This window comes from Etheostoma spectabile, unplaced genomic scaffold (assembly GCF_008692095.1).
Source record: "Etheostoma spectabile isolate EspeVRDwgs_2016 unplaced genomic scaffold, UIUC_Espe_1.0 scaffold00008262, whole genome shotgun sequence".
Lineage (NCBI taxonomy): Eukaryota > Metazoa > Chordata > Actinopteri > Perciformes > Percidae > Etheostoma > Etheostoma spectabile.
The window spans coordinates 80-25,093 of record NW_022603577.1 but is presented as its reverse complement, the minus strand read 5'-3'; the positions used below and the strand labels follow the sequence as shown (position 1 = coordinate 25,093).

General features: G+C 38.5%; 2 protein-coding genes across 8 annotated transcripts; both read right to left on the bottom strand.

The window, feature by feature from the left end:
* Positions 1-2,060: 2,060 nt before the first annotated feature.
* On the bottom strand, positions 2,061-24,334 carry LOC116678826 (class I histocompatibility antigen, F10 alpha chain). 6 transcript variants are annotated; one of them, XM_032508553.1, is made up of 8 exons: positions 24,271-24,334; positions 23,727-23,996; positions 7,562-7,617; positions 4,983-5,205; positions 3,892-4,194; positions 3,268-3,369; positions 2,914-2,931; positions 2,061-2,176 (listed from the first exon to the last, which is right to left on the bottom strand). In XM_032508553.1, the coding sequence occupies exons 1-8, from the start codon at positions 24,317-24,319 to the stop codon at positions 2,127-2,129; spliced, it is 1,071 nt and encodes a 356-aa protein (XP_032364444.1). In that variant the 5' UTR covers positions 24,320-24,334; the 3' UTR covers positions 2,061-2,126. The 6 variants fall into 6 exon arrangements, with proteins under 6 accessions (XP_032364444.1, XP_032364441.1, XP_032364443.1 ...); XM_032508550.1 differs by lacking the exon at positions 4,983-5,205 and having other exon boundaries at positions 7,339-7,617; XM_032508552.1 differs by lacking the exon at positions 7,562-7,617 and having other exon boundaries at positions 4,983-5,261.
* Positions 8,989-22,037, bottom strand: LOC116678827 (major histocompatibility complex class I-related gene protein-like). 2 transcript variants are annotated; one of them, XM_032508555.1, is made up of 5 exons: positions 21,702-22,037; positions 21,319-21,420; positions 16,059-16,064; positions 14,716-14,720; positions 8,989-9,179 (listed from the first exon to the last, which is right to left on the bottom strand). In XM_032508555.1, exons 1-5 carry the CDS (start codon positions 21,919-21,921, stop codon positions 9,135-9,137), a joined length of 378 nt encoding a protein of 125 aa, XP_032364446.1. In that variant the 5' UTR covers positions 21,922-22,037; the 3' UTR covers positions 8,989-9,134. The 2 variants fall into 2 exon arrangements, with proteins under 2 accessions (XP_032364446.1, XP_032364447.1); XM_032508556.1 differs by lacking the exons at positions 8,989-9,179; positions 14,716-14,720; positions 16,059-16,064 and adding an exon at positions 16,712-16,876.
* Positions 24,335-25,014: the final 680 nt, after the last annotated feature.

The following is a 25,014-nucleotide window of genomic DNA, read 5'->3' as shown; positions in this document are numbered from 1 at the left end:
CAATGTGACGTTAAAAAGCCGACACATGACAGATCTTTAGTGAATACTCATCCTACCATTTTATCTTCATGACAACCACATCTGTTTGAGCACTGACATCTGTATTTTTAAATGACAATGATCCATACTGACATGTCTTATAGACACATATGAATGATGGAAATGATGAACTGAGGTGAACGGGGAGGAGACGATTCACGGCGAAAGCAACTAAGAGGAGAACATTTAAATATTAACAGCAAGAATGTGATAGGCTGATAGAGATTGGAGCTAAATCTGGTTGGTTTGACTAAAAGACTACAAACTCCCAATCAGCTGATAAGGGGAAGCAGGAGGAGAGGGAGGTGAATGAGAAGGAGGAAGACACATTAGATAGTCTTCCTGACTCAACTCATGCTAATCTTCATGTGGCTACATTCCAAAAACTTGTCCTTTTGTTTACTTAGTAAATAGTTTATTACATCCCTGTTCCTATTTGAAGGATCATTTATGAAAATGTGTCTTAAACAATGAACATGATGCGGCCAGTTTACAATTAGGCTATTGTATGAAAAAGATAACAATCACAGGACACACCTCATGAAGGTATTCCTGAAAAAAATCACAGCACTTTACTTCCTCATTTCACACCTCACCTCACACAGCAAGATGTATTTACTAAGTTTTATATAATGAATGGAATACCTATCTGATGTCACTTATGTATTTTTGAATTTGAAGGCTGTTAATAAACACATAACCATCCAACACATGTAACCTTAATGAATGAGTCCCTCAGAGTAACAGAGCAAGGCGGTGTTATGATGTTATCCAGCTCTACAGGAACTACCAAAGGGTTTAATGTAATCTTGGAGATAAAACATAAGACCAGAGGAGCAAGAGATAGAAATACATCTAAAAAAATAAAAATAAAAAAGCTGGAAAGCTCAGTTCGTCTTCATTCCAAAAGTTGTTTCCTGCTTTAACTAGACTTTAATCTTTCACCTGCAGTATGAGATGAGTTCACCTGTGAATTACTCCGTTCAGGTTTTCCAGTTTCCTATAGAGCCTTGTTTTTCAGGTATAAATTCATAAATCATATGGATGCAGTGATGCAGTGATGATGGTGTTGCTGAGGTAACAACATCTAGAGAGGACTTCACTCTGACCAAAAGGGATTTTAGACATGTTCTGGTCTATCTGAGTCTCTGTTACCTGTTCCTGCCTGCTTCCACTAAAGCTCTCTGCTTGTGCTTGTCTGCTGCTAAAGTCCAAAACACATTGTATCATGTAACACAACATGAAGCTAGTTATGAGTTCCCTTTCATTTAGTTCTTGCTCCTGTAATAAATAAGTGTCCTGTCAGACTCTAACGGCCTCTGTGCTGCTTCCTTTCCCCTACAGAGACCTGGGTTGGAACAAAGGTTTAGTGAACTGAAAGATCAGACGCTGAGTCCAGAAAACATCTTCTGACTTCTACGTTTGACTAATAAAGTTTAAAATCTTATAAATCTGAGTCAGACGTTTTCACACTTTCTTACTCTGACAACAGAAAAAAACTGAATGATGCATTTTTAATGTAAGAGTCATTTAATTTCACATCAATGATACAAAAATAAAATACAAAATATGAGAATATCAAACACATCTTTATATAATATTTACAATATTTACACATTTTTCTTGTCATTAAGCTAAATAATCAAGATGTTGCTGTCAAGTTGTCAAACACCAGAGAGGACATTTTATTTACCCCTACTACATTGGGATGGTTCCATACATGTTACAGTAGTTTATCTATAAGACTCAAACCATACGCATATCTAGATAGAGTACAAATAGAGTTATATAGTTATATAGTGAGTATATGAACTGAATATTTGAGTATACAAACCTCTAATATTGAAAGGATATTAATCACACACACAAACATATCTTTCAACATTAAGATGTTCAATTCCACATAGCGACAAACTCAACATTTTGCTTCATGACTTCCTGTTATAGTTATACTCAAGATTTGAAAGCAAGTTCTTTAGGGGCTTTAATTGAAAGGTTTGTTGTAGAAGCTTATTTTTTTCTCAGTTATTGTCTAACTGGAGATGTTAATATTTGACTGCTTTCCCAGTGCAGGATGTGTGTGTTAATCAGGTCTCTGGACTGAGTCTCTCAGAGAGCTCAGAGCTGTTGTCAGGAGCTGTAAGGAAGAACACACCGTTACTGAGCTGCCTTTCAGAAACAGAGGATGATGCAGCCTGTCCAGAGGCTGGTCGTTCACATTAACTCTGCACATCCACCAAAAGGTGTTCAGTACTTCCAGCCTCTGAAACAGGTTTAGCATCTGATGTTTTATCCAGAACCAAGACACATGCTCCATCTGTCAGGATCAATGAGCTGACTCCACAACCTGAATGGGACATGTGCAACCAGCTGCCTCCAACCCAGAGAGCTTTTTATATATGCTTCTATACATATGTTTGTCTTTATGAAGCACTTTGGTGTAAACTTCTTTGCTTTAAAGTGCTATATGGTCATTATATATATATATATACATTACACACACACACACACACACACACACACACACACACACACACACCACACACACACACACACACACACACACACACACACACCACCACTGAAGCCACAGTCCATGCATGCAACACACATACTATATCTAATTATTTCTTAAATATTTTCATGTAGATTTAAGAAATAATGTTTCATGTTATTTAGTACTCCCATCTACAGTATGTCCAGGTGATGTCAAACATGTTTTTGGTCTCTCTGTAAGGAGAGAAACCCCTGAGTGAGAAAGTAGTTTACTAATTTATAATCTCCATGTCTTTAATCAAGTCAGTTTTGCAGTAACCCATCCTGGTAACAGCACATCAGACCAGAGACAATAGAATAAAAACAAGTTCTACTCACATGGTGGAGGGAGTTGGGCTGAAACAAGAAGAGACGACAAATCATTTCAGCTGTCACAGTTGGAAATGCCAGAACATCATTTGTCACCTTTTCCCCATCGAATCTGATCCGCTCCTACTCATGCTCCTACTTATGTTAAATAAATCTTATCCCCTTCATCTTTTATATTTATCATCATCATCATCATCATCATCATCATCATCATCATCATCATCATGCTACAGTCTCTCTGTTAGTTGCTTTTTGAAAGTAAATAAGAAAAGGATTTACTGCTTTGATTTTTTCACTTTTCTTCTTTTTATAAACTACAAATCCAAAAGTTGGCCTGATAACTTTCCCCTTCTCCTCTCTCACCTTTCTTTCTTTTGTAAAAAATGAATCCAGTGGCAGCGGCGAGGACGACAGCAAGAACAGCCACTGCAGCAGTGATGGGAATGGTCCTGTCTGAAGGATTCTCTGTTCAACAAATAACAACAACATGTCTACAACCAGGTCTACAACCAGGTTAGAACAGAAGTACATTCCTCTGTTTATCATTCCTACTGTACACACATGACTTATGAAATATTTGCATGTTGGTTTGTCCTGCAACAGATTGTGTGCATTGGTTTAAAATCAAAAACTAAAAAATGACTGACTTTTTCCAAAATAAACCGAAAGACAAAAGCTAATCCAACAAAAACACACCTTTGTTAGAGCTTCACGTTGGTGAGCGACATATATTTGTGCCGAACCATCATGATAGTGCTGACTCGCAGGAACAGAGTAAAAAATGGAGGAAACTGTTGGTTAGCTGTTAACTGCTCTGGGAAATGGTTTAGTTGGTCTCAGGGAATTCAGGCTTCTTTGTGTGTATGTGGTAGTTTGGCCACAGATATCAAATAGAAGGCTTACACAGAGCATCAGAAAGGTGAAAAATCAATAAATCATGAAGTAAAACTAAACACATCTTTCAGTCACTTCCTATTCCAGTCTCACCTCTGTTGGTCCTGATCTCTGCTTTGTCCAGTTTGGTGACGATGTCGTCCTCCACACCAGAGAGATGAAACACACAGTCGTACCTCCTCCAGTCTTCATCTGGGACTGATGAAAGGTCCAGGTCTACACTCATCTGGAAGGATCCATCGTGGTTGGGGAGGATCTCTCCGAGGTCCACGTCCTCATGAAGCTCCTCTCCATCTTTCCTCCAGAACATCATGGCTCTGTCAGGGTAGAAACCTGTAGCGTGGCAGCTGACTGGAGAGGACGGAGACTTCTGGAGGAGAGACACTGAGGGAACCTCTGCAGAGAGAGAGAGAGAGAGAGAGAGAGAGAGAGAGAGAGAGAGAGAGAATACATAGAAATCTATTTATAAAAAGATTATATAGGACTAGCAGTGGTCAAAACCTATATAGTGTACATGTAAGTGAAATTCAGACTCAACAGATGTAAGTTAGGCTTACACCATGTGAACAACTTTTCTTTTAGGTAAATGTACAGGCCCATACAATCTTATGAGCTACAGACACATCTGATAGGGTTACATAACAACTCTTCATCTTCTCATCATAGACAGAGAAGGAAACTATAGTTAGAGAAGAAGAATCTGACATTTTTTACAGTTTAAAGCCACATGTTCATTTTTTGTAATTCAACAAACAAAACATCAACATTTCTATTTTAAAACACTGACACTCAGTGACTGCACAATGGCAGTTCAGTCTGATCAGATGTCCCAAAGTGCAGCCTGGCACCTATGGGGTTCAGGATGACGCACAGTGAGATGTGCGATAGACACCAGCATTGAACAGGTGCCCCGAAGAGCGGACTAGACAATCCAGGTGCAGCTAGCCCCTTCCCCGCCCCCCTAAGGGTAAAGACTATGGTCCATTTCTACAGACTGCTTTGAATCGGGCCTCTTTATTTTTTTTGTCCACCATAAGAATGTACAATTGCTGCTAGTAAAATCATATAGACCATTTTAAAACTAGGGTGTTTGTTAAAGCCTGGGAATTTTAAGATTTGAACATGTCTACTTTGTGACAGACATTGTTGGGTTCATCAAACTACATCAGGAAATGTGATTCTACCTTTTCTCAGCAGAGAGCTCTTCCCATAGTCCACATACATATTCAGCCTTTCAAGAAACGTCTCAGTAAGGAGAATCTCATTGTGTTTTATTCCAGATTTATCAGCCTCCCAACTCAGTTTGGTGATGACAGCCTGTGGTTTTGCAGCGATCCATGTCAACGTCTTCAGGTCAAATGCTAGGAAGTCTTCTCCATCATAACCAAACTGCATATAACCATTGACCTCTCCAGTCTCATCGTCCCACTCACAACCATTCATAAACTGGAGAATGTGGACACCTGAGAGAGAGAGAGAGAGAGAGAGAGAGAGAGAGAGAGAGAGAGAGAGAGAGAGAGAGAGACTGTACCTTTTAACAATGCAGCATATAATTACAATATAACATGTAACACTCATAAATACTGTACCTCCAGTTTGGTTGAAGCGTTGCTCAAAATTCTCCAGCCAGATATTGAAGCTGTTAGGTACAAAATCCAAACAATTTCTAGTATGAATCTCCAACTGCTGAGGATTGTCTTTAAATAAATTTTTTACCCAGTCCTGTTTTGGTTCTATTATCTTTTTGTTGTTGTCGCAGTAAATATACTGAAGATCATCCACCAGTCCAGTACCCACAAACTCTGGGAAGTTTGGGAGTCCAGAAGATGCCGTTATGAAATACTTGAGTGAGTATTTCACTGCAGGACAAACAAGTTTTAAACATTCAGTATAAATATAAAAACATCACACTCATCGTGAATATGAGGAATCCAGTATGATTCAGTTAAAACAAATAGTCTCATCATGTTGAAGCTAAAGGGAAACTAAAACAAAGTGCAGAGCTGAGTGGAAAGTGAAGATTTATGCAGTATAACCTTTATTATAAAATCTCAGATATCATTGAGGTCTCCCTCATCTTTAATTATGTCTAAATACAAGAAACAAAAGACAATAATCAAAATGTGATCTTACCTGGAGATGAGACGTGACAGAAGAGAAACAACAACAGAAACTTCTTCATCATGTTTTGACGTGTCCGATGACCGAGCTTCTGTCTTTGTTTTGTCTTTTCTGCTTTTTGGAGAAAGTGGGGAGTGTCTCTGTTCTGATGAAAGTTGATACAGAAGTTGAAAAACTTGTTTTACTCCTGTGAGTTTATGTACACTGATCTGTGATCTGTGCTGACCTCTACTGGTGACCAGCAGGAATTACAACAACATCAGCACAACATTTTCTATCTGTGGCCTGTATCAGAAAGATTAGAGCAGATATTATATCCCTAATGTCAGGGGGAAAGGGAACATATCATCTTGTAAAGATAATGCTTAAAGAATGGGTTTATATTCTATCTGAAGGTGAAAATCTTCTCTACTGCCCCTTCAGAATGGTTTAGAAAAACCTTTTTTGAGCACAGGCTGATAAATGAACTTCCGCATATCAATTTATCAAATGAAAAAACATGACAAATCCCAATATTTCCAATGTGATGTTAAAAAGCCGACATGACAGATCTTTAGTGAAATACTCATTCTACCATTTTATCTCCATGACAACCACATCTGTTTGAGCACTGACATCTGTATTTTTAAATGACAATGATCCATACTGACATGTCTTATAGACACATATGAATGATGGAAATGATGAACTGAGGTGAACGGGGAGGAGACGATTCACAGCGAAAGCAACTAAGAGGAGAACATTTAAATATTAAAAGCAAGAACGTGATAGGCTGATGGAGGTTGTAGCTAAATCTGGTTGGTTTGACTAAAAGACTACACGCTCCCAATCAGCTGATAAGGGGAAGCAGGAGGAGAGGGAGGTGAATGAGAAGGAGGAAGAAGCATTAGATAGTCTTCCTGACTCAACTCATGCTAATCTTCATGTGGCTACATTCCAAAAACTTGTCCTTTTTTGTTTGATTAGTAATTAGTTTATCAAATCCCATTTCCTACTTGAAGGATCATTTATGAAAATGTGTCTTAAACAATGAACATGATGCGGCCAGTTTACAATTAGGCTACTGTATGAAAAAGATAACAATCACAGGACACACCTCATGAAGGTATTCATGAAAAAAATCACGGCACTTTACTTCCTCATTTCACACCTCACCTCACACAGCAAGAAATCTTTACCAAGTTTCATATAATGAACAAAATACCAATCTGATGTCACTTATTCATTTTTGAATTTGAAAGCTGTTAATAAACACATAAACATCCAACACATGTAACCTTAATGAATTATTGTTTAGCTTTGTAAGTTTGTGATCAGTCGTAAGATACACAGCCTCAGAAAAGGTGAAAAATCAATGAATATATGGAATGTATGGACATTGTTGGGTTCATCAAACTACATCAGGAAATGTGATTCTACCTTTTCTCAGCAGAGAGCTCTTCCCATAGTCCAAATACATCTTCAGCCATTCAAGATACATCTCAGTAAGGAGAATCTCATTGTATTTTATTCTAGATATGTCAGCCTCCCAACTCAGTTTGGTGATGACAGCCTGTGGTTTTGCAGCGATCCATGTCAACGTCTTCAGGTCGAACGCTATGACGTCTTCTCCATCATAACCAAACTGAATTAAACCATTCACCTCTCCAGTCTCATCATCCCACTCACAGCCACTCATAAACTGGAGAATGTGGACACCTGAGAGACACAGAGAGAGAGAGAGAGAGAGAGAGAGAGAGAGAGAGAGAGAGAGAGAGAGACTGTACCTTTTAACAATGCAGTATATAATTACAATATAACATGTAACACTCATAAATACTGTACCTCCAGTTTGGACATTGGACAAAAAACATTGTGTAGTATGAAACACCAACTGCTGAGGATTGTCTTTATATAAATCTTTCACCCAGTCCAGTTTTGGTTCTATTATCTTTTTGTTGCTGTTGCAGTAAATCCACTGAAGATCATCCACCAGTCCAGTAGCCACAAACTCTGGGAAGTTTGGGAGTCCAGAAGATGCCGTTATGAAAAACTTGAGTGAGTATTTCACTGCAGGACAAACAAGTTTTATACATTCAGTTTAAATATAAAAACCTCATTATCACACCAGTATGATTCAGTTAAAACAAATAGTCTCATCATGTTGAAGCTAAAGTGAAACTAAAACCAAGTGCAGAGCTGAGTGGAAAGTGAAGATTTATGCAGTAAAACCTTTATTATAAAATCTCAGATATCATTGAGGTCTCCCTCATCTTCAATGATGTCTAAATACAAGAAACAAAAGAATATAATTCAAATGTGATCTTACCTGGAGATGAGACGTGACAGAAGAGAAGCAACAACAGAAACTTTTTCATCTTGTTCTGATAAAGACGAAAATAACCAAGCTGATTCAGCCGTTTTGTCTTTTCTGCTTTTTGAAGGCAGGAGGGAGTGTCTCTGTTCTGATGAGAGTTGATACAGTAGTTGAAAAACTTGTTTTACTCCTGTGAGTTTCACACTTCGCTATATTCTGCTTCATAATTCCAATAAATCATCCTAATTATTTTCTCCCTTTCCATTCCCCATCTGCATAAAATGTTATTTTATTGATGTATTTTATCTGGTTTGTTTCTTGTGTTGCTGTAACATCTTATTTCCAGTTATTTCTTCTTCTCTTACATTCAGAGTGATTAGTAGATCTGTAACCTGTGCTGATCTCTACTGGTGACCAGCAGGAATTACAACAACATCAGCACAACATTTTCTATCTGTGGCCTGTATCAGAAAGATTAGAGCAGATATTATATCCCTAATGTCAGGGGGAAGTGAATATATCATCTTGTAAATATGATGCTTAAAGAATGTGTTTATATTCTATCTGAAGGTGAAAATCTTCTCTACTGCCCCTTCAGAAAGGTTTAGAAAAACTTCTTTTAAGAACACGCTGATAAATGAACTTCCGCATATCAATTTATCAAATGAAAAAACATGACAAATCCCAATATTTTCAATGTGACGTTAAAAAGCCGACATGTCAAATCTTTAGTGAAATACTCATCCTACCATTTTATCTTCATAACAACCACATCTGTTTGAGCACTGACATCTGTATTTTTTAAATGACAATGATCCATACTGACATGTCTTATAGACACATATGAATGATGGAAATGATGAACTGAGGTGAACGGGGAGGAGACGATTCACGGCGAAAGCAACTAAGAGGAGAACATTTAAATATTGACAGCAAGAATGTGATAGGCTGATGGAGGTTGTAGCTAAATCTGGTTGGTTTGACTAAAAGACTACACGCTCCCAATCAGCTGATAAGGGGAAGCAGGAGGAGAGGGAGGTGAATGAGAAGGAGGAAGAAGCATTAGATAGTCTTCCTGACTCAACTCATGCTAATCTTCATGTGGCTACATTCCAAAAACTTGTCCTTTTTTTGGATTAGTAAATAGTTTATCACATCCCTGTTCCTATTTGAAGGATAATTTATGAAAATGTGTCTTAAACAATGAACATGATGCAGCCAGTTTACAATTAGGCTATTGTATGAAAAAGATAACAATCACAGGACACACCTCATGAAGGTATTCCTGAAAAAAAATCACAGCACTTTACTTCCTCATTTCACACCTCACCTCACACAGCAAGAAATCTGTACTAAGGCTCATATACTGAATGGAATACATATCTTATATCACTTATGCATTTTTGAATTTGAAGGCTGTTAATAAACACATAACCATCCAACACATATAACCTTAATGAATGAGTCCCTCAGAGTAACAGAGCAAGGCGGTGTTATGATGTTATCCAGCTCTACAGGAACTACCAAAGGGTTTAATGTAATCTTGGAGATAAAACATAAGACCAGAGGAGCAAGAGATGTAAATACATCTGAAAAAAAAGAGCTGGAAAGCTCAGCTCGTCTTCATTCCAAAAGTTGTTTCCTGCTTTAACTAGACTTTAATCTTTCACCTGCAGTATGAGATGAGTTCACCTGTGAATTACTCCGTTCAGGTTTTCCAGTTCCTATAGAGCTGGATAATTTCATAACACAGCCTTGTTCTGTTACTCTGTTTTTCTGATTAAATGGTCAGGTATAAATTAATAAATCATATTGTATTCTGGATGTAGTGATGATCTGATAGGTGTTGCTGAGGTAACAACATTTAGAGAGGACTTCACTCTGACCTAAAGGGATTTTAGACATGTTCTGGTTTCATGTGAGTCTCTGTTACCTGTTCCTGTATGGAGTAAGAACACTATCAAAAAGATGTATGCGTAACTTTATGTATTCATATTCATATTTTTAAATTCATATTCGTATTTTTATACATTTGTGCGTAAATTACATAGGCATGCAAAATTGGGTTTTCATACATGTGTGTTTTTATGTGAGTGTGACTCTAAAAGCTATGACTGTAAACATTCATGAGTACAACTCTATTTCTACGACTACGAATTCTTGAGTGTGAACACGAATTCAAGTTTACGGGTACGAGTAAAAAAACCGTTGAAATGACGTCACTGCAGTCCCAGGCCAGGGTAATCGAACCTCGATTACATTTAATGCGCATGCGTCACAGGTGAAAAATGGCTAACCGACCGGAGGCTTCTAGCCCAGGCTCAGCATCACAGGTAAAGTAAAAAACGTCTTTATTCAACATTTTTCATACGGCTTTACTACTGTGATAGCACTTTATAATGATATACATTGCTGCAACTCATAGACGTTATTGCTTGAGCTTGCAACCGAACGATATTTACTTGTTGTTAACTCTAGCTAGCTAGTGCTATACGTTAGCTCGCGCTATATGTAGCTCGCGCTATACGTTAGCTAGCGCGGATGAAGTGCTCTGTGTGAAAGTAACGTTATAGTTCGTTAACTCGGCTGCAATGTAATCATATGTTTAACCATTTCGACCAGATCATTAGTGTTAACTGAGCCAGGTATATAGTTAACACCAGCAAGTCATTGTAATGTTATTGAGCATGATGTGCTAAACAGTAACTTAGGACTCAGTGGCCAGTCCGTGCTTTTTATTCATGGACAGAGGACCTGAACGATTGAGGGTTAAAAAAAAAAAAAAAATTTAAACTAATCCATTGATATGTAATGCGACATTTATTAAAAACCAGTTTTTCAAGGTCATCACTACATTCATCTACTGTAGTGAGATATATGGCAATAGCCTGCAGTCAGTCAAACTATTTCTGATTTTGATTGAGACCAGCTGCAGGAGGTCTGCGGACTATGGATACAGATTTTAAATAGATTATTTTGCTTTGAATATTTTATGAAGCTGGCATTACAACTGTTGGATAAAACAAAGTAAACTGCATTCATCCTAACATAATCAGTAATTGAGAATGTAGACATATTGTTAGGTTGTTGTGTTGATGGATGATAACAAATGAGAATAATAGTTTACCATTTTATATAACCTGCGGTTACACTGGAATTGTGTCAGTAGATAAGAGAGACAGCATGATAAGGTATATTAACATTTGTTGTTCATTATGGCAAAGGAGTATTGTACAACAATTTCACTAGATGATGATAAGGTACATTCTTGTCTCAACCATTCTTACGCAACCCCTGATTTTGTGGTCAACTTCATACAAGTCTCTTGCCTGTATATATTGTACCATGGGAGGTTGTCGTTGGGGAAGCATATGAATGAAAAAGCCAGACCTACACAGAGCTAACAGCCGAGGCAGAACTGTACGGCTGGGGTACTCGGGTGTGGTTGGATGGGGAGGGTTTGTAGTCACTTAAACAACCAGGCTCCTCAAGGATGTGGGGATGTGCTGATTCTTCATAGGGACTGTAACAACACATCCTAGTAGCTCTGCATGGGTTTCTGGTTGCTTTTAATTAAGCATTTGTTTTCTGCACGAATAACCGTTGAATACAAACTGAAATGTATTTCCTTCTTCTTAAAGGTGGATGCAGTCTTCATTCTGGAGAACAGCCACCCTGTCTTCAGTGAGATTGGTTCTGCCAAACACCGCATGGAAATGAACATCAATTCTAAAACATTATGACACTAGCCTTATGCCATGGGCAAACCTTTGACAGGGTGTAACAACTCACTCCAAAGGAAAACTACCCAGTAACTGCATTGTATTGTTTTTACATTTTTATTTAAAAACTTCTGTGAATAACCTTTACTCATTGTTACAAAGCCATTGCTTTGCTGTTAATGATTTGCAGTGGTGCTCATAAGTTTACATGCCCATGCTTTAGTTGACTAAGAAGAGGATTAAAAAAAAAAAATCATGTTTTGGAAAAATATCTTAATGCCTTAATTAAAAATGAGGCAAAAAAATCCAACCTTTTAAGGACACCAATTGTCTTTGAATGAATAATGTATTGTAAATAAATGTTAAAACTTAAAATTCAGGGGGCATAAGTATACACCCCCCTATGTTAAATTCCCATAGAGGCACATTTTTATTAAAGGCCAGTTATTTCATGGATCAGGATACTGTGCATCCTTATAAAACTCCCTTGGCCTTTGGAATTAAAATAGCCGCTGCCCCTCCCCCATTGAAAACAGCATCCAGTCGTTTCCATTGTCGCTCGTTCTCCTCTATGGGAATTTAACATAGGGGGTTGTATACTTATGCCCCCTGTATTTAAACATAGGGGGTTGTATACTTATGCCCCCTGTATTTTAACATAGGGGGTTGTATACTTATGCCCCCTGTATTTTAACATAGGGGTTGTATACTTATGCCCCCTGTATTTTAACATAGGGGGTTGTATACTTATGCCCCCTGTATTTTAACATAGGGGGTTGTATACTTATGCCCCCTGTATTTTAACATAGGGGGTTGTATACTTATGCCCCCTGTATTTTAACATAGGGGGTTGTATACTTATGCCCCCTGTATTTTAACATAGGGGTTGTTACTTATGCCTCCTGTATTTTAAGTTGGAAATTTACAATACATTATTCATTCAAAGGAAATTGGTGTCCTTAAAGATTGGATTTTTCCTCATTTTTTAATAAGGCATTAAGATAAATTTCCAAAACATGATTTGTCTTATTCTTTTTTTAGTCAACTTATGCATTGGCATGTACACTTATGAGCACAACTGTACCTCACTGTTACTCCCATGTTAAAATTAACAAACCTTTTGTAACGGTCAGTCTTTGTTGGCAAGTTTTGAACTTCATACCATTAAATTTTTTAGACATTTCTTTGTGTCACACTTTCAATGCACTAAACCATTGCTTTGTAAATGTCTCTGCCAAAGGATTGATCATGGACTGTACAGTTTCCATAAAAGCTGAAGTCAATGGGCACTCGATCTGTGGGACTTCAACTCCATAAGGTTCTTCAGGCACACCTTCAAACATCTCCCAGTCAGTTCCAAACAGCTCCATGTTCTGAAAATCATGTTACCGAATTTTGTATGATACATTTAGAAATATTTGAAAACACAGCCAAGTACACATTGACCTACAAATACCTTGAGCAGAAAATAAAGACTAAAAATCTCAGTTGAGTTGGTCTAATTGTGTGCTTAAGCTCAACACACTACTCTTACATACTTCTATATCATTCAAAAAACTTTCTAGAGTTAACACTTTTTTTTATTTCAGCTTGTTTTATATAAATCTACATCCACACCTTCAGGTTGAAAATTTGTAGCTGCACTTTGCCCTTAGAGACCACCTTGAGAGAGAGCTTCAACAAACCTGCAAATCTCCATCTGGGTCACAAGGGTTCTGCATGTGACCCATAACCCAGAGTTGGTTAGGGGAGAGTCCACCTTCTGATTGTAAGGGATGGTTGTCCCAGCCCTCTGAAGGTGTGAAGGGCCTCTGCCAGACGTGGAAGGAACACACAGTGGGCACAAATCAGATGTACAGCATCTGACAAATCCAACAGGCCATCTTCTTTAAGACTGAAGAACGTCATAGTACAGATGAGTGACACAGGTCCAGACATCTCGCCGTAGCCGCTTAATCCTAGATAAGAAATAACAGGACTTACTCAACTCAAAAGTAATCATTCATATAGTCCTACTTAAAATACATTCCAACAATGATTTTAACATCACTATGAATATATTGTAGACTATTTTAACCTTTGGTTGTGTACGCGTCGGCCAGCAATGAAGCTTCTTCTTTCAGTGCCTTTAACACTGAATATGTTTTTTTATAGCAATTCCAACATTTTTACCACCTTCGTCACCCCCTGACCCTTAAATGAATGAGAAATTTATAATTCTCATAAGCTCACTTATAATTATCTTAAAATAAACCATTGAACATAACTGAAATGTTCAAAAATAGCATAGAAACAGTAACACAAGATATCACTATTTACCTGGAAGGCCAGCCATAGTTTTCCACTGCCTTCAGGTAAATGAAAGGGCAGTGTTTGAGCAGTTGTTTGTTGCTGGATCCAGATATTGTATCTATACAGACCGTACAGAGTTTCATATAGTGAATCTGTGAAGAAAAACAAAACAAATAAGCATAAAATACATTTAAATATGCTGTCTGACACAGGACATATGCATAAGTCCCTGAGTTTGTGAGTTAGCCTGGGTACAGGGTTTCTACAGTCACAACATCCTGGATGTTGATGGAATTAGAAAAACGTTTTTCATGTATGTCTTGTGGACAACCCGGGTTCACGTATAAACCAGAAAATTGTGCTTTGGCTGACACCCAGCAGGTTGGCGATACAAAACACTGGTAAAGGCATGTCAATAAGCTGGGACAGCAGCTCCTCAGAAAAACAAAATCTTAAATCGGCCGCGTACTCCTCTAATAAAAACACAGGGACTCTTTTGGGAAAGAGCAGCGTGGATCAGTCTTTGGAGGGTTAAAATACACTCCACAATTTCAGCTGGGATGTTTAAAATGGTAGATGCAGATGTGAGAATAAAGGCTTTCTGATTTATAACTTACTGGGAGTAGTCCAAATTAAAGTGAGGTTGACTTAATATGTCAGTGATCCTTGACTCCAAACGCTGCAGTAACTGAGTAGCCAGGGGTGCCTGTAAATGCCAAAATACATATTAGATGCAATTCATGGTACAGAACTTATCTGTACCAATTCAACATTATAGGATTACGTTAGGCTAAATAGACATTAAAAACATTACAACTTAAGTATGTTGGGCGAAAGTTACCGTTCTCATTACTGCTCTGTTCAACATGCTAAGCAGTGAGGTGTATTTCAGGTAATGTTATTGCATATCTTACAGTTCAATCAGCGAAACAGGTCGAGTTCTAACATCACTAACTTTCACACAGAGCACTTCATCCGCGCTAGCTAACGTATAGCGCGAGCTAACATATAGCGCGAGCTAACGTATAGCACTAGCTAGCTAGAGTTAACAACAAGTAAATATCGTTCGGTTGCAAGCTCAAGCAATAACGTCTATGAGTTGCAGCAATGTATATCATTATAAAGTGCTATCACAGTAGTAAAGCCGTATGAAAAATGTTGAATAAAGACGTTTTTTACTTTACCTGTGATGCTGAGCCTGGGCTAGAAGCCTCGGTCGGTTAGCCATTTTCACCTGTGACGCATGCGCATTAAATGTAATCGAGGTTCGATTACCCTGGCCTGGGACTGCAGTGACGTCATTTCAACGGTTTTTTACTCGTACCCGTAAACTTGAATTCGTGTTCACACTCAAGAATTCGTAGTCGTAGAAATAGAGTTGTACTCATGAATGTTTACAGTCATAGCTTTTTAGAGTCACACTCACATAAAAACACACATGTATGAAAACCTAATTTTGCATACTATGTAATTACGCACAAATGTATAAAAATATGAATATTAATTTAAAAATATGAATATGAATACATAAAGTTACGCATACATCTTTTGATAGTGTTCTTACTCCATATTCCTGCTGCTTCCACTAAAGCTCTCTGCTTGTGCTTGTCTGCTGCTAAAGTCCAAAACACATTGTATCATGTAACACAACATGAAGCTAGTTATGAGTTCCCTTTCATTTAGTTCTTGCTCCTGTAATAAATAAGTGTCCTGTCAGACTCTAATGGCCTCTGTGCTGCTTCCTTCCCCTACAGAGACTGGGTTGGAACAAAGGTTTAGTGAACTGAAAGATCAGACGCTGAGTCCAGAAAACATCTTCTGACTTCTACGTTTGACTAATAAAGTTAAAATCTTATAATCAGAGTCAGACGTTTTCACACTATCTTACTCTGACAACAGAAAAAAAACTGATTGATGCAATTTAATTTAAGAGTCATTTTAATTCACATCAATGACACTAAAATAAAATACAAAATATAAGAATATCAAACACATCTGACATGCTGAGTGTTGGCTGAGATTCTTAAAGACCAAAACCACACTTTAAAATAAATATATAATAAGAATATTTACACAACATTTTTCTTTTAATTAAGCTAAATAATCAGGATGTTGATGTCAAGTTGTCAAACACCAGAGAGGACATTTTATTTACTCCTACTACATTGGGATGGTTCCATAAATGTTACAATAGTTTATCTATAAGACCCAAACCATACGCATATCTAGACAGAGTACAAATAGAGTTATATAGTTATATAGTGAGTATATGAACTGAATGTTTGAGTATACAAACCTATAATTCAGAAAGGATATTAATCACACACAAACGTATCTTTCAACATTAAGATGTACAATTCCACATAGCGGCAAACAACATTTTGTCAACTCCTAATACATTTTTTTTTTTGCTTTTCTTTTTTCATGTTGCTTTTTGCTTCATGACTCTTTCATGATATAGTTATACTCACGATTTGAAAGCAAGTTCTTTAGGGGCTTTAATAGAAAGGTTTGTTGTAGAAGCTTATTTTTTCAGGTATTATCTAACTGGAGATGTGAATATTTGACTGCTGTACCAGTGCAGGATGTGTGTGTTATCAGGTCTCTGGACTGAGTCTCTCAGAGAGCTCAGAGCTGTTGTCAGGAGCTGTAAGGAAGAACACACCGTTACTGAGCTGCCTTTCAGAAACAGAGGATGATGCAGCTGTCCAGAGGTGGTCGTTCACATTAACTCTGCACATCCACAAAAGGTGTTCAGTACTTCCAGCCTCTGAAACAGGTTTAGCATCTGATGTTTTATCCAGACCAAGACACATGCTCCATCTGTCAGGATCAATGAGCGGACTCCACAACCTGAATGGGACATGAGCAACCAGCAGCCTCCAACCCAGAGAGCTCTTTATATATGCTTCTATATATATGTTGTCTTTGCAAAGCATTTGGTGCAAACTTGTTTGCTTTAAATTGCTATATAAAAACAGAAACTTAACATTTAACAAAATGTTAACTTAACCAAACACACAACCCACACACACACACACACACACACAGTATATATATATATATATATATATATATATATATACAGTTTATATTTACATATATACGTATGTATGTATGTGTATGTATATTATATATATATATACAGTGGTGTGAAAAAGGTTGCCCCCTTCCTCATTCCTGTTCCTTTGCATGTTTGTCACACTTAAGTGTTTCGGAACATCAAACCAATTTAAACAATAGTCAAGGACAACACAAGTAAACACAAAATGCAATTGTTAAATGAAGGTGTTATTATTAAAAGGTGAAAAAAAAATCCAAACCATCATGGCCCTGTGTGAAAAAGTGATTGCCCCCCTTGTTAAAACATACTATAACTGTGGTTGTCCACACCTGAGTTCAATTTCTCTAGCCACACCCAGGCCTGATTATTTCCACACCTGTTCACAATCAAGGCATCACTTAAATAGGAGCCGCTTGACACAGTAAGGTCCACCAGAAGATCCTTAAAAGCTACACATCATGCCGAGACCCAAAGAAATTCAGGAACAATTGAGAAAGAAAGTAATTGAGATCTATCAGTCTGGAAAGGGTTATAAAGCCATTTCCAAAGCTTTGGGAATCCAGCGAACCACAGTGAGAGCCATTATCCACAAATGGCGAAGACATGGAACAGTGGTGACCTTCCCAGGAGTGGCCGCCGCCAAAAATTACCAAAGAGCGCAGTGATTGACTCATCCAAGAGGTCACAAAAGACCACAACAACGTCCAAAGAACTGCAGGCCTCACTTGCCTCATTAAGGTCAGCGTTCATGCCTCCACCATCAGGAAAAGATGGGCAAAAATGGCCTGCATGGCAGAGTTCCAAGGAGGAAAAACACTGCTGAGCAAAAAGAAACATCAAAGCTCGTCTCAATTTCTCCACAACACATCTTGATGATCCCAAGACTTTGGGACAACATTCTGTGGACCGATGAGACAAAAGTGGAACTCTTTGGAAGGTGTGTGTCCAAGTATATCTGGCGTAGAAGGAACACTGCATTCATAAAAAGAACATTATACCAACAGTAAAATATGGTGGTGGTAGTGTGATGGTCTGGGGCTGTTTTGCTGCTTCAGGACCTGGAAGACTTGCCGTGATAAAAGGAACTAGGAATTCTGCTGTCTACCAAGAGATCCTGAAGGAGAATGTCCGACCATCTGTTCGTGTACTCAAGCTGAAACGAACTTGGGTTCTGCAGCAGGACAATGATCCTAAACACACCAGCAAGTCCACCACCGAATGGCTGAAGAAAAACAAAATGAAGACTTTGGAGTGGCCTAGCCAAAGTCTGACCTGAATCCTATTGAGATGTTGTGGTATGACCTTGAAAAGGCCGTTCATGCTTGGAAAACCTCTAATGTAACTGAATTAGGACAATTCTGCAAAGATGAGTGGGCCAAAATTCCTCCAGGACGCTGTAAAAGCCTCATTGCACGTTATCGCAAACGCTTGGTTGCAGTTGTTGCTGCTAAGGGTGGCCCAACCAGTATTAGGTTTAGGGGGCAATCACTTTTCACACAGGGCCATAATGGTTTGGATTTTTTTTCACCTTTAATAATAAACACCTTCATTACAAATTGCATTTTGTGTTTACTTGTGTTGTCCTTGACTATTGTTTAAATTGGTTTGATGTTCCGAAACACTTAAGGGGGCAAACACTTTTTCACACCACTGTATATACCTAAATCCACAATCCATGCATGCAAATTCAATAATCTGTTATTGCTGTCACACAAATATCTAACTATTTCTTAAATCTGGTTTTGTATTCCTTTTAATTTAATTCCATTTTATTTATTACATTATTTAGTACTCCCATCTACAGTAAGTCCAGGTCACGTCAAACATCTTTTTGGTCTCTTTGTAAGGGGAGAAACCCCTGAGTGAGAAAATAGTTAACTGATTTTTTTGCTACTGTCGATTGGTTAACAAACCCTCCAGTACCAGTAGCATCTGAACTTTTATCTACCAAGGCCTCTAATGACTTTGCCTCCTTCTTCAAAGACAAAATTCAGAAGATTAGACAAACAGTCAGTGCCTCCATATCAAGTTCAGGATATGTGTTGTCACAGTGTTCAAGCAAAACTAATTCCAATATGACAGAATTTCATACGATCAACCATAAAAACTTGGAGGACATTATACAACATCTGAAAACCTCCTCATGTTGCCTTGATATTCTACCGATGGTTTTTTTCAAAACATTTTTTGAATTATTTGGCTTCTGATCTTCTACAGATTGTGAACATGTCTCTTCTTACAGGTATCTTTCCACAGGCCCTGAAAACTGCAGTAATCAAGCCACTCTTAAAAAAGAACAATCTAGACACATCACTAATGAGCAACTATAGGCCAATATCAAACCTTCCGTTTTTAAGTAAAATCATTGAAAAAGCTGTTTTTCAACAACTCAACCATTTCTTGTCACTAAACAGTTTTGATACCTTCTAGTCAGGTTTCCGACCACACCACAGCACTGAGACGGCTCTTGTCACAGTCTTTAATGACATCCACCTTAACACGGATAGTGGCAAAATCTCAGTCTTAGTATTACTTGATCTCAGTGCTGCATTTGACACCGTCGACCATGACATAGTACTAGACCATTTGGAAAACTGGGTTGGCCTTTCTGGCTCAGTACTAAACTGGTTTGAATCCTACTTACAGAATAGGGATTACTTTGTGTCAATAGGTAATTATATATCTGAGCATACAAATATGACGTGCGGAGTTCCCCAAGGCTCCATTCTGGGGCCTCTTCTGTTTAACATGTTTTACATGCTTCCACTGGCTTAGATTATGGAAAACAAGTTACCATAGTTATGTGGACGACACACAAATTTACATAACGTTATTGCCAGGGGACTATAGTCCAATACAAAAACTGACTAATTGCATCGAACAAATTAACGGCTGGATGTGCCAGAACTTTCTGAAATTAAATGAAGTAAAAACTGAGGTAGTTGTTTTCTGAACAAAAGAGGAACGATAAAAAGTCAACGCTCAGCTTCAAACAACAATGTTAAAAACAACAGAAAAAGCCAGAAATCTTGGTGTAGTCATGGACTCAGACTTGAATTTTAACAGCCACATTAAGACAATTACAAAGTCAGCCTATTATCACCTTAAGAATATATCAAGTTTTAAAAGACTTATGTGTCAACAGGATTTGGAAAAACTTGTCCATGCTTTCATCTTCAGTATACGGTGTAACAGTGTCTTTACAGGTCTCCCTAAAAAATCAATCAGACATCAGCTGCAGCTGATTCAAAACGCTGCAGCTCGGGTCCTCACTAAGACCAAGAGACTGGATCACATCAATCCAGTCGTGATTACACTGGCTTCCTGTGCCTCAAAGAATTGATTTCAAAGTACTTTTGCTAGTTTATAAATCACTAAACAGTTTAGGGCCAATATACATTTCTGATCTGCTACTACACTATGACACCCCTAGACCTCTCAGGTAATCTGGGACTGGTCTGCTTTCTGTCCCTATAGTCAGAACTAAACAGGGGGATGCATTGTCAGTTTCTATGCTCCTCATATCTGGAACAAACTTCCAGAAACCTGTAGATCCGCTGCTACTCTCAGTTCTTTTAAATCAAGGCTGAAGACCTTTCTTTTTGATGTTGCCTTTCTCTAAATGGTTGTTCATTTCTTTAATGTTTTATTTCTTATGCTGCACTGTAACTTTTATTCTTGTGTTTTATCTGTTTTTATTTTTTATTTTTAACAGTTTATTCTTGTGTTTTCTCTTTTTTATTTTTTAACTGTTTTTTAAGTGATTTTGTGTAAAGCACTTTGAATATCCCTGTTGCTGAAATGTGCTCTACAAATAAAGTTGCCTTGCCTAACTTATAATCTTTACTGAAGTTTGTTTTGCAGTCATCATCATCATCATCATCATCATGCTACAGTCTCTCTTTTAGTTGCTTTTTTATAGTAAATAAGAAAATGATTTACTTCTTTGGTCTTTCACTTTTCTTCTTTTAGTAAACTACAAATCCAAAAGTAGGCCTGATAACTTTCCCCTTCTCCTCTCTCACCTTTCGTTCTTTTGTAAAAAATGAATCCAGCGGCAGCGGCGAGGACGACAGCAAGAACAGCCACTGCAGCAGTGATGGGAATGGTCCTGTCTGAAGGATTCTCTGTTTAACAAATAACAACAACAACTAGCTGTTAACTGCTCTGGGAAATGGTTTAGTTGGCATCAGTCTTAAGACAGCAGTCAACTGTCCAAATGTGTTTCTGAAATAAAGACTGAAGGAGCTAGACCGATAACTGGGAGTTCCGGCTTTTTTGTGTGTATGTGGTAGTTTGGCCACAGATATCAAAGAAGGCTTACACAGAGCATTAGAAAGGTGAAAAATCAATAAATCATGAAGTAAAACTAAACACATCTTTCAGCCACTTCCTATTCCAGTCTCACCTTTGTTGGTCCTGATCTCTGCTTTGTCCAGTTTGGTGACGATGTCGTCCTCCACACCAGAGAGATGAAACACACAGTCGTACCTCCTCCAGTCTTCAGCTGGGACTGATGAAAGGTCCAGGTCTACACTCATCTGGAAGGATCCATCGTGGTTGGGGAGGATCTCTCCGAGGTCCACGTCCTCATGAAGCTCCTCTCCATCTTTCCTCCAGAACATCATGGCTCTGTCAGGGTAGAAACCTGTAGCGTGGCAGCTGACTGGAGAGGACGGAGACTTCTGGAGGAGAGACACTGAGGGACGCTCTGCAGAGAGAGAGAGAGAGAGAGAGAGAGAGAGAGAGAGAGAGAGAGAGAGAGTACATAGAAATCAACTTATAAAAAGATTATATAGGAGTAGCTGTTATGGGTCCGCTGTCTTCCTTGTTGTGGTTTTTCCTATTTGTCTGTCTGTGTTTTCATCGGCCGCCAGAGGGCGCTCCTATCCGGTCCCATGAGAGGAGTTTCCACTCACCCCCTCCTCCGTCTGACTACACAGCTGAGCATCATCATCATCACCACTCCATCTGTACTTAAACCTGTGCCGACCACCTCTTCGGCGCCAGTTCGTTACTTACTTTCACGTGGTAACTGGTCTTGTACTACAGCTGTTTGGTATTCCGTTGCCTTGCTCTTGTACTCACTTGTGTTTCTGCCCCAGCGTTCCTGTTCCCTCTCGGCGTTTGTCTTGGATCTCCCTGATCTCCCTCATCTCCCACATCACCCTCCGTGTCTGGATTTTGTATGTTCTTGTCTTGTGTTGATTATTCTGGCATCAGAATAAATCCCATTTTGAGTTACATCACTCCCTCTTGTGGTCGTTCGGTGTCCGGGTCCTACTACACCCTTAACAGTAGAAGTGGTCAGAACCTATATAGTGTACATGTAAGTGAAATCCAGACTCAGATGTAAGTTAGGCTTACACCATGTGAACAACTTTTCTTTTAGGTAAATGCACTACATGTACAGGCCCATACAATCTTATGAGCTATAGACACATCTGATAGGGTTACATAACAACTCTTCATCTCCACATCATAGACAGAGAAGGAAACTATAGTCAGAGAAGAAGAATCTGACATTTTTTACAGTTTAAAGCCACATGTTCATTTTCTGTAATTCAACAAACAAAACATAAACATATCTAATTTAAAACACTGACACTCACAGACTGAACAGTGCACAATGGCAGTTCAGTCTGAGCAGATGTCCCAAAGTGTAGCCTGGCACCTATGGGGTTCAGGATGAAGCACAGTGAGATGTGTGATAGACACCAGCATTGAACAGGTGCCCCGAAGAGCAGACTAGACAATCCAGGTGCAGCTAGCCCCTTCCCCACCCCCCTTAGGGTAAAGACTATGGTCCATTTCTACACACTGCTTTGAATCGGGCCTTCTATTTTTTTTTACCACCATAAGAATGTAGAATTGCTGCTAGTAAAATCATGTAGACCGATTTAAAACTAGAGTGTCTGTTCAAGCCTCTGAACATGTCTACTTTGTGACAGACTGTATGGACATTGTTGGGTTCTTCAGGAAATGTGATTCTACCTTTTTTCAGCAGAGAGCTCTTCCCATAGTCCACATAGATCTTCAGCCATTCAAGAAACATCTCAGTAAGGAGAATCTCATTGTGTTTTATTGTAGATTTGTCAGCATCCCAACTCAGTTTGGTGATGACAGCCTGTGGTTTTGCAGCGATCCATGTCAACGTCTTCAGGTCAAACGCTATGACGTCTTCTCCATCATAACCAAACTGAATTAAACCATTCACCTCTCCAGTCTCATCATCCCACTCACAGCCGATCATCTGCTGGAGAATGTGGACACCTTGAGAGAGAGAGAGAGAGAGAGAGAGAGAGAGAGAGAGGAGAGAGAGAGAGAGAGAGAGAGAGAGAGAGAGAGAGAAGGAGAGAGAGAGAGACATTGTACCTTTTAACAATGCAGTATATAATTACTATATAACATGTAACACTCATAAATACTGTACCTCCAGTTTGGTTGAAGCGTTGCTTAAAGTTATCCAACCAGATATTGAAGTTGTTGGGTATAATATCAAAACATTGTCTAGTATGACTCTCCAAGTGCTGAGGATTGTCTTTATATAAATCTTTCACCCAGTCCAGTTTTGGTTCTATTATCTTTTTGTTGTTGTCGCAGTAAATCCACTGAAGATCATTCACCAGTCCAGTAGCCACAAACTCTGGGAAGTTTGGGAGTCCAGAAGATGCCGTTATGAAATACTTGCGTGAGTATTTCACTGCAGGACAAACAAGTTTTATACATTCAGTATAAATATTAAAACATCAGACTCATCGTGAATATGAGGAATCCAGTATGATTCAGTTAAAACAAATAGTCTCATCATGTTGAAGCTAAAGTGAAACTAAAACAAAGTGCAGAGCTGAGTGGAAAGTGAAGATTTATGCAGTATAACCTTCATTATAAAATCTCAGATATCATTGGGGTCTCCCTCATCTTTAATTTTGTCTAAATACAAGAAACAAAAGAAAATAATCAAAATGTGATCTTACCTGGAGATGAGACCTGACAGAAGAGAAGCAACAACAGACACTTCTTCATCTTGTTTTCATACAGACGTAAACGACCGAGCGGATTCAGCCTGGGTTTTTCTCTACTTTCTGGAGGAAGGAGGGAGTGTCTCTGTTCTGATGAAAGTTGATACAGAAGTTGAAAAACTTGTTTTACTCCTGTGAGTTTAACACTGTGCTATATTGTGCTTCATAATTCTAATTTATCATCCTAATTATTTTCTCCCTCTCCCTTCCCCATCTGCATACAATGTTATTTTATTGATGTATTTTATCTGGTTTGTTTCTTGTGCTGCTGTAACATCTTATTTCCAGTTATTTCTTCTTCTCTTACATTCAGAGTGATTAGTAGATCTGAAACCTGTGCTGACCTCTACTGGTGACCAGCAGGAATTACAACAACATCAGCACAACATTTTCTATCTGTGGCCTGTATCAGAAAGATTAGAGCAGATATTATATCCCTAATGTTGCGGCTGTAAGCAGTCCGAAAGAGTGCTGGCGCGAGGGACTAAACGCTGAGAGATGCACACACCTGTGACGCGCTCTTGATCGTGTTGCAAATGATTTTATTGTTCTTCATCTCCCATTTGTACAATACACTGAACATTGCTGTTACCTTATGTAATTGTTAACTGGTGCGTAGAAATAATTGCATTATACTGTGTGTTGCCTTGTGTGCGGTGCGGTCAACAAAAGTGGTTCGCTCCAGCTGCACCCCTCTCC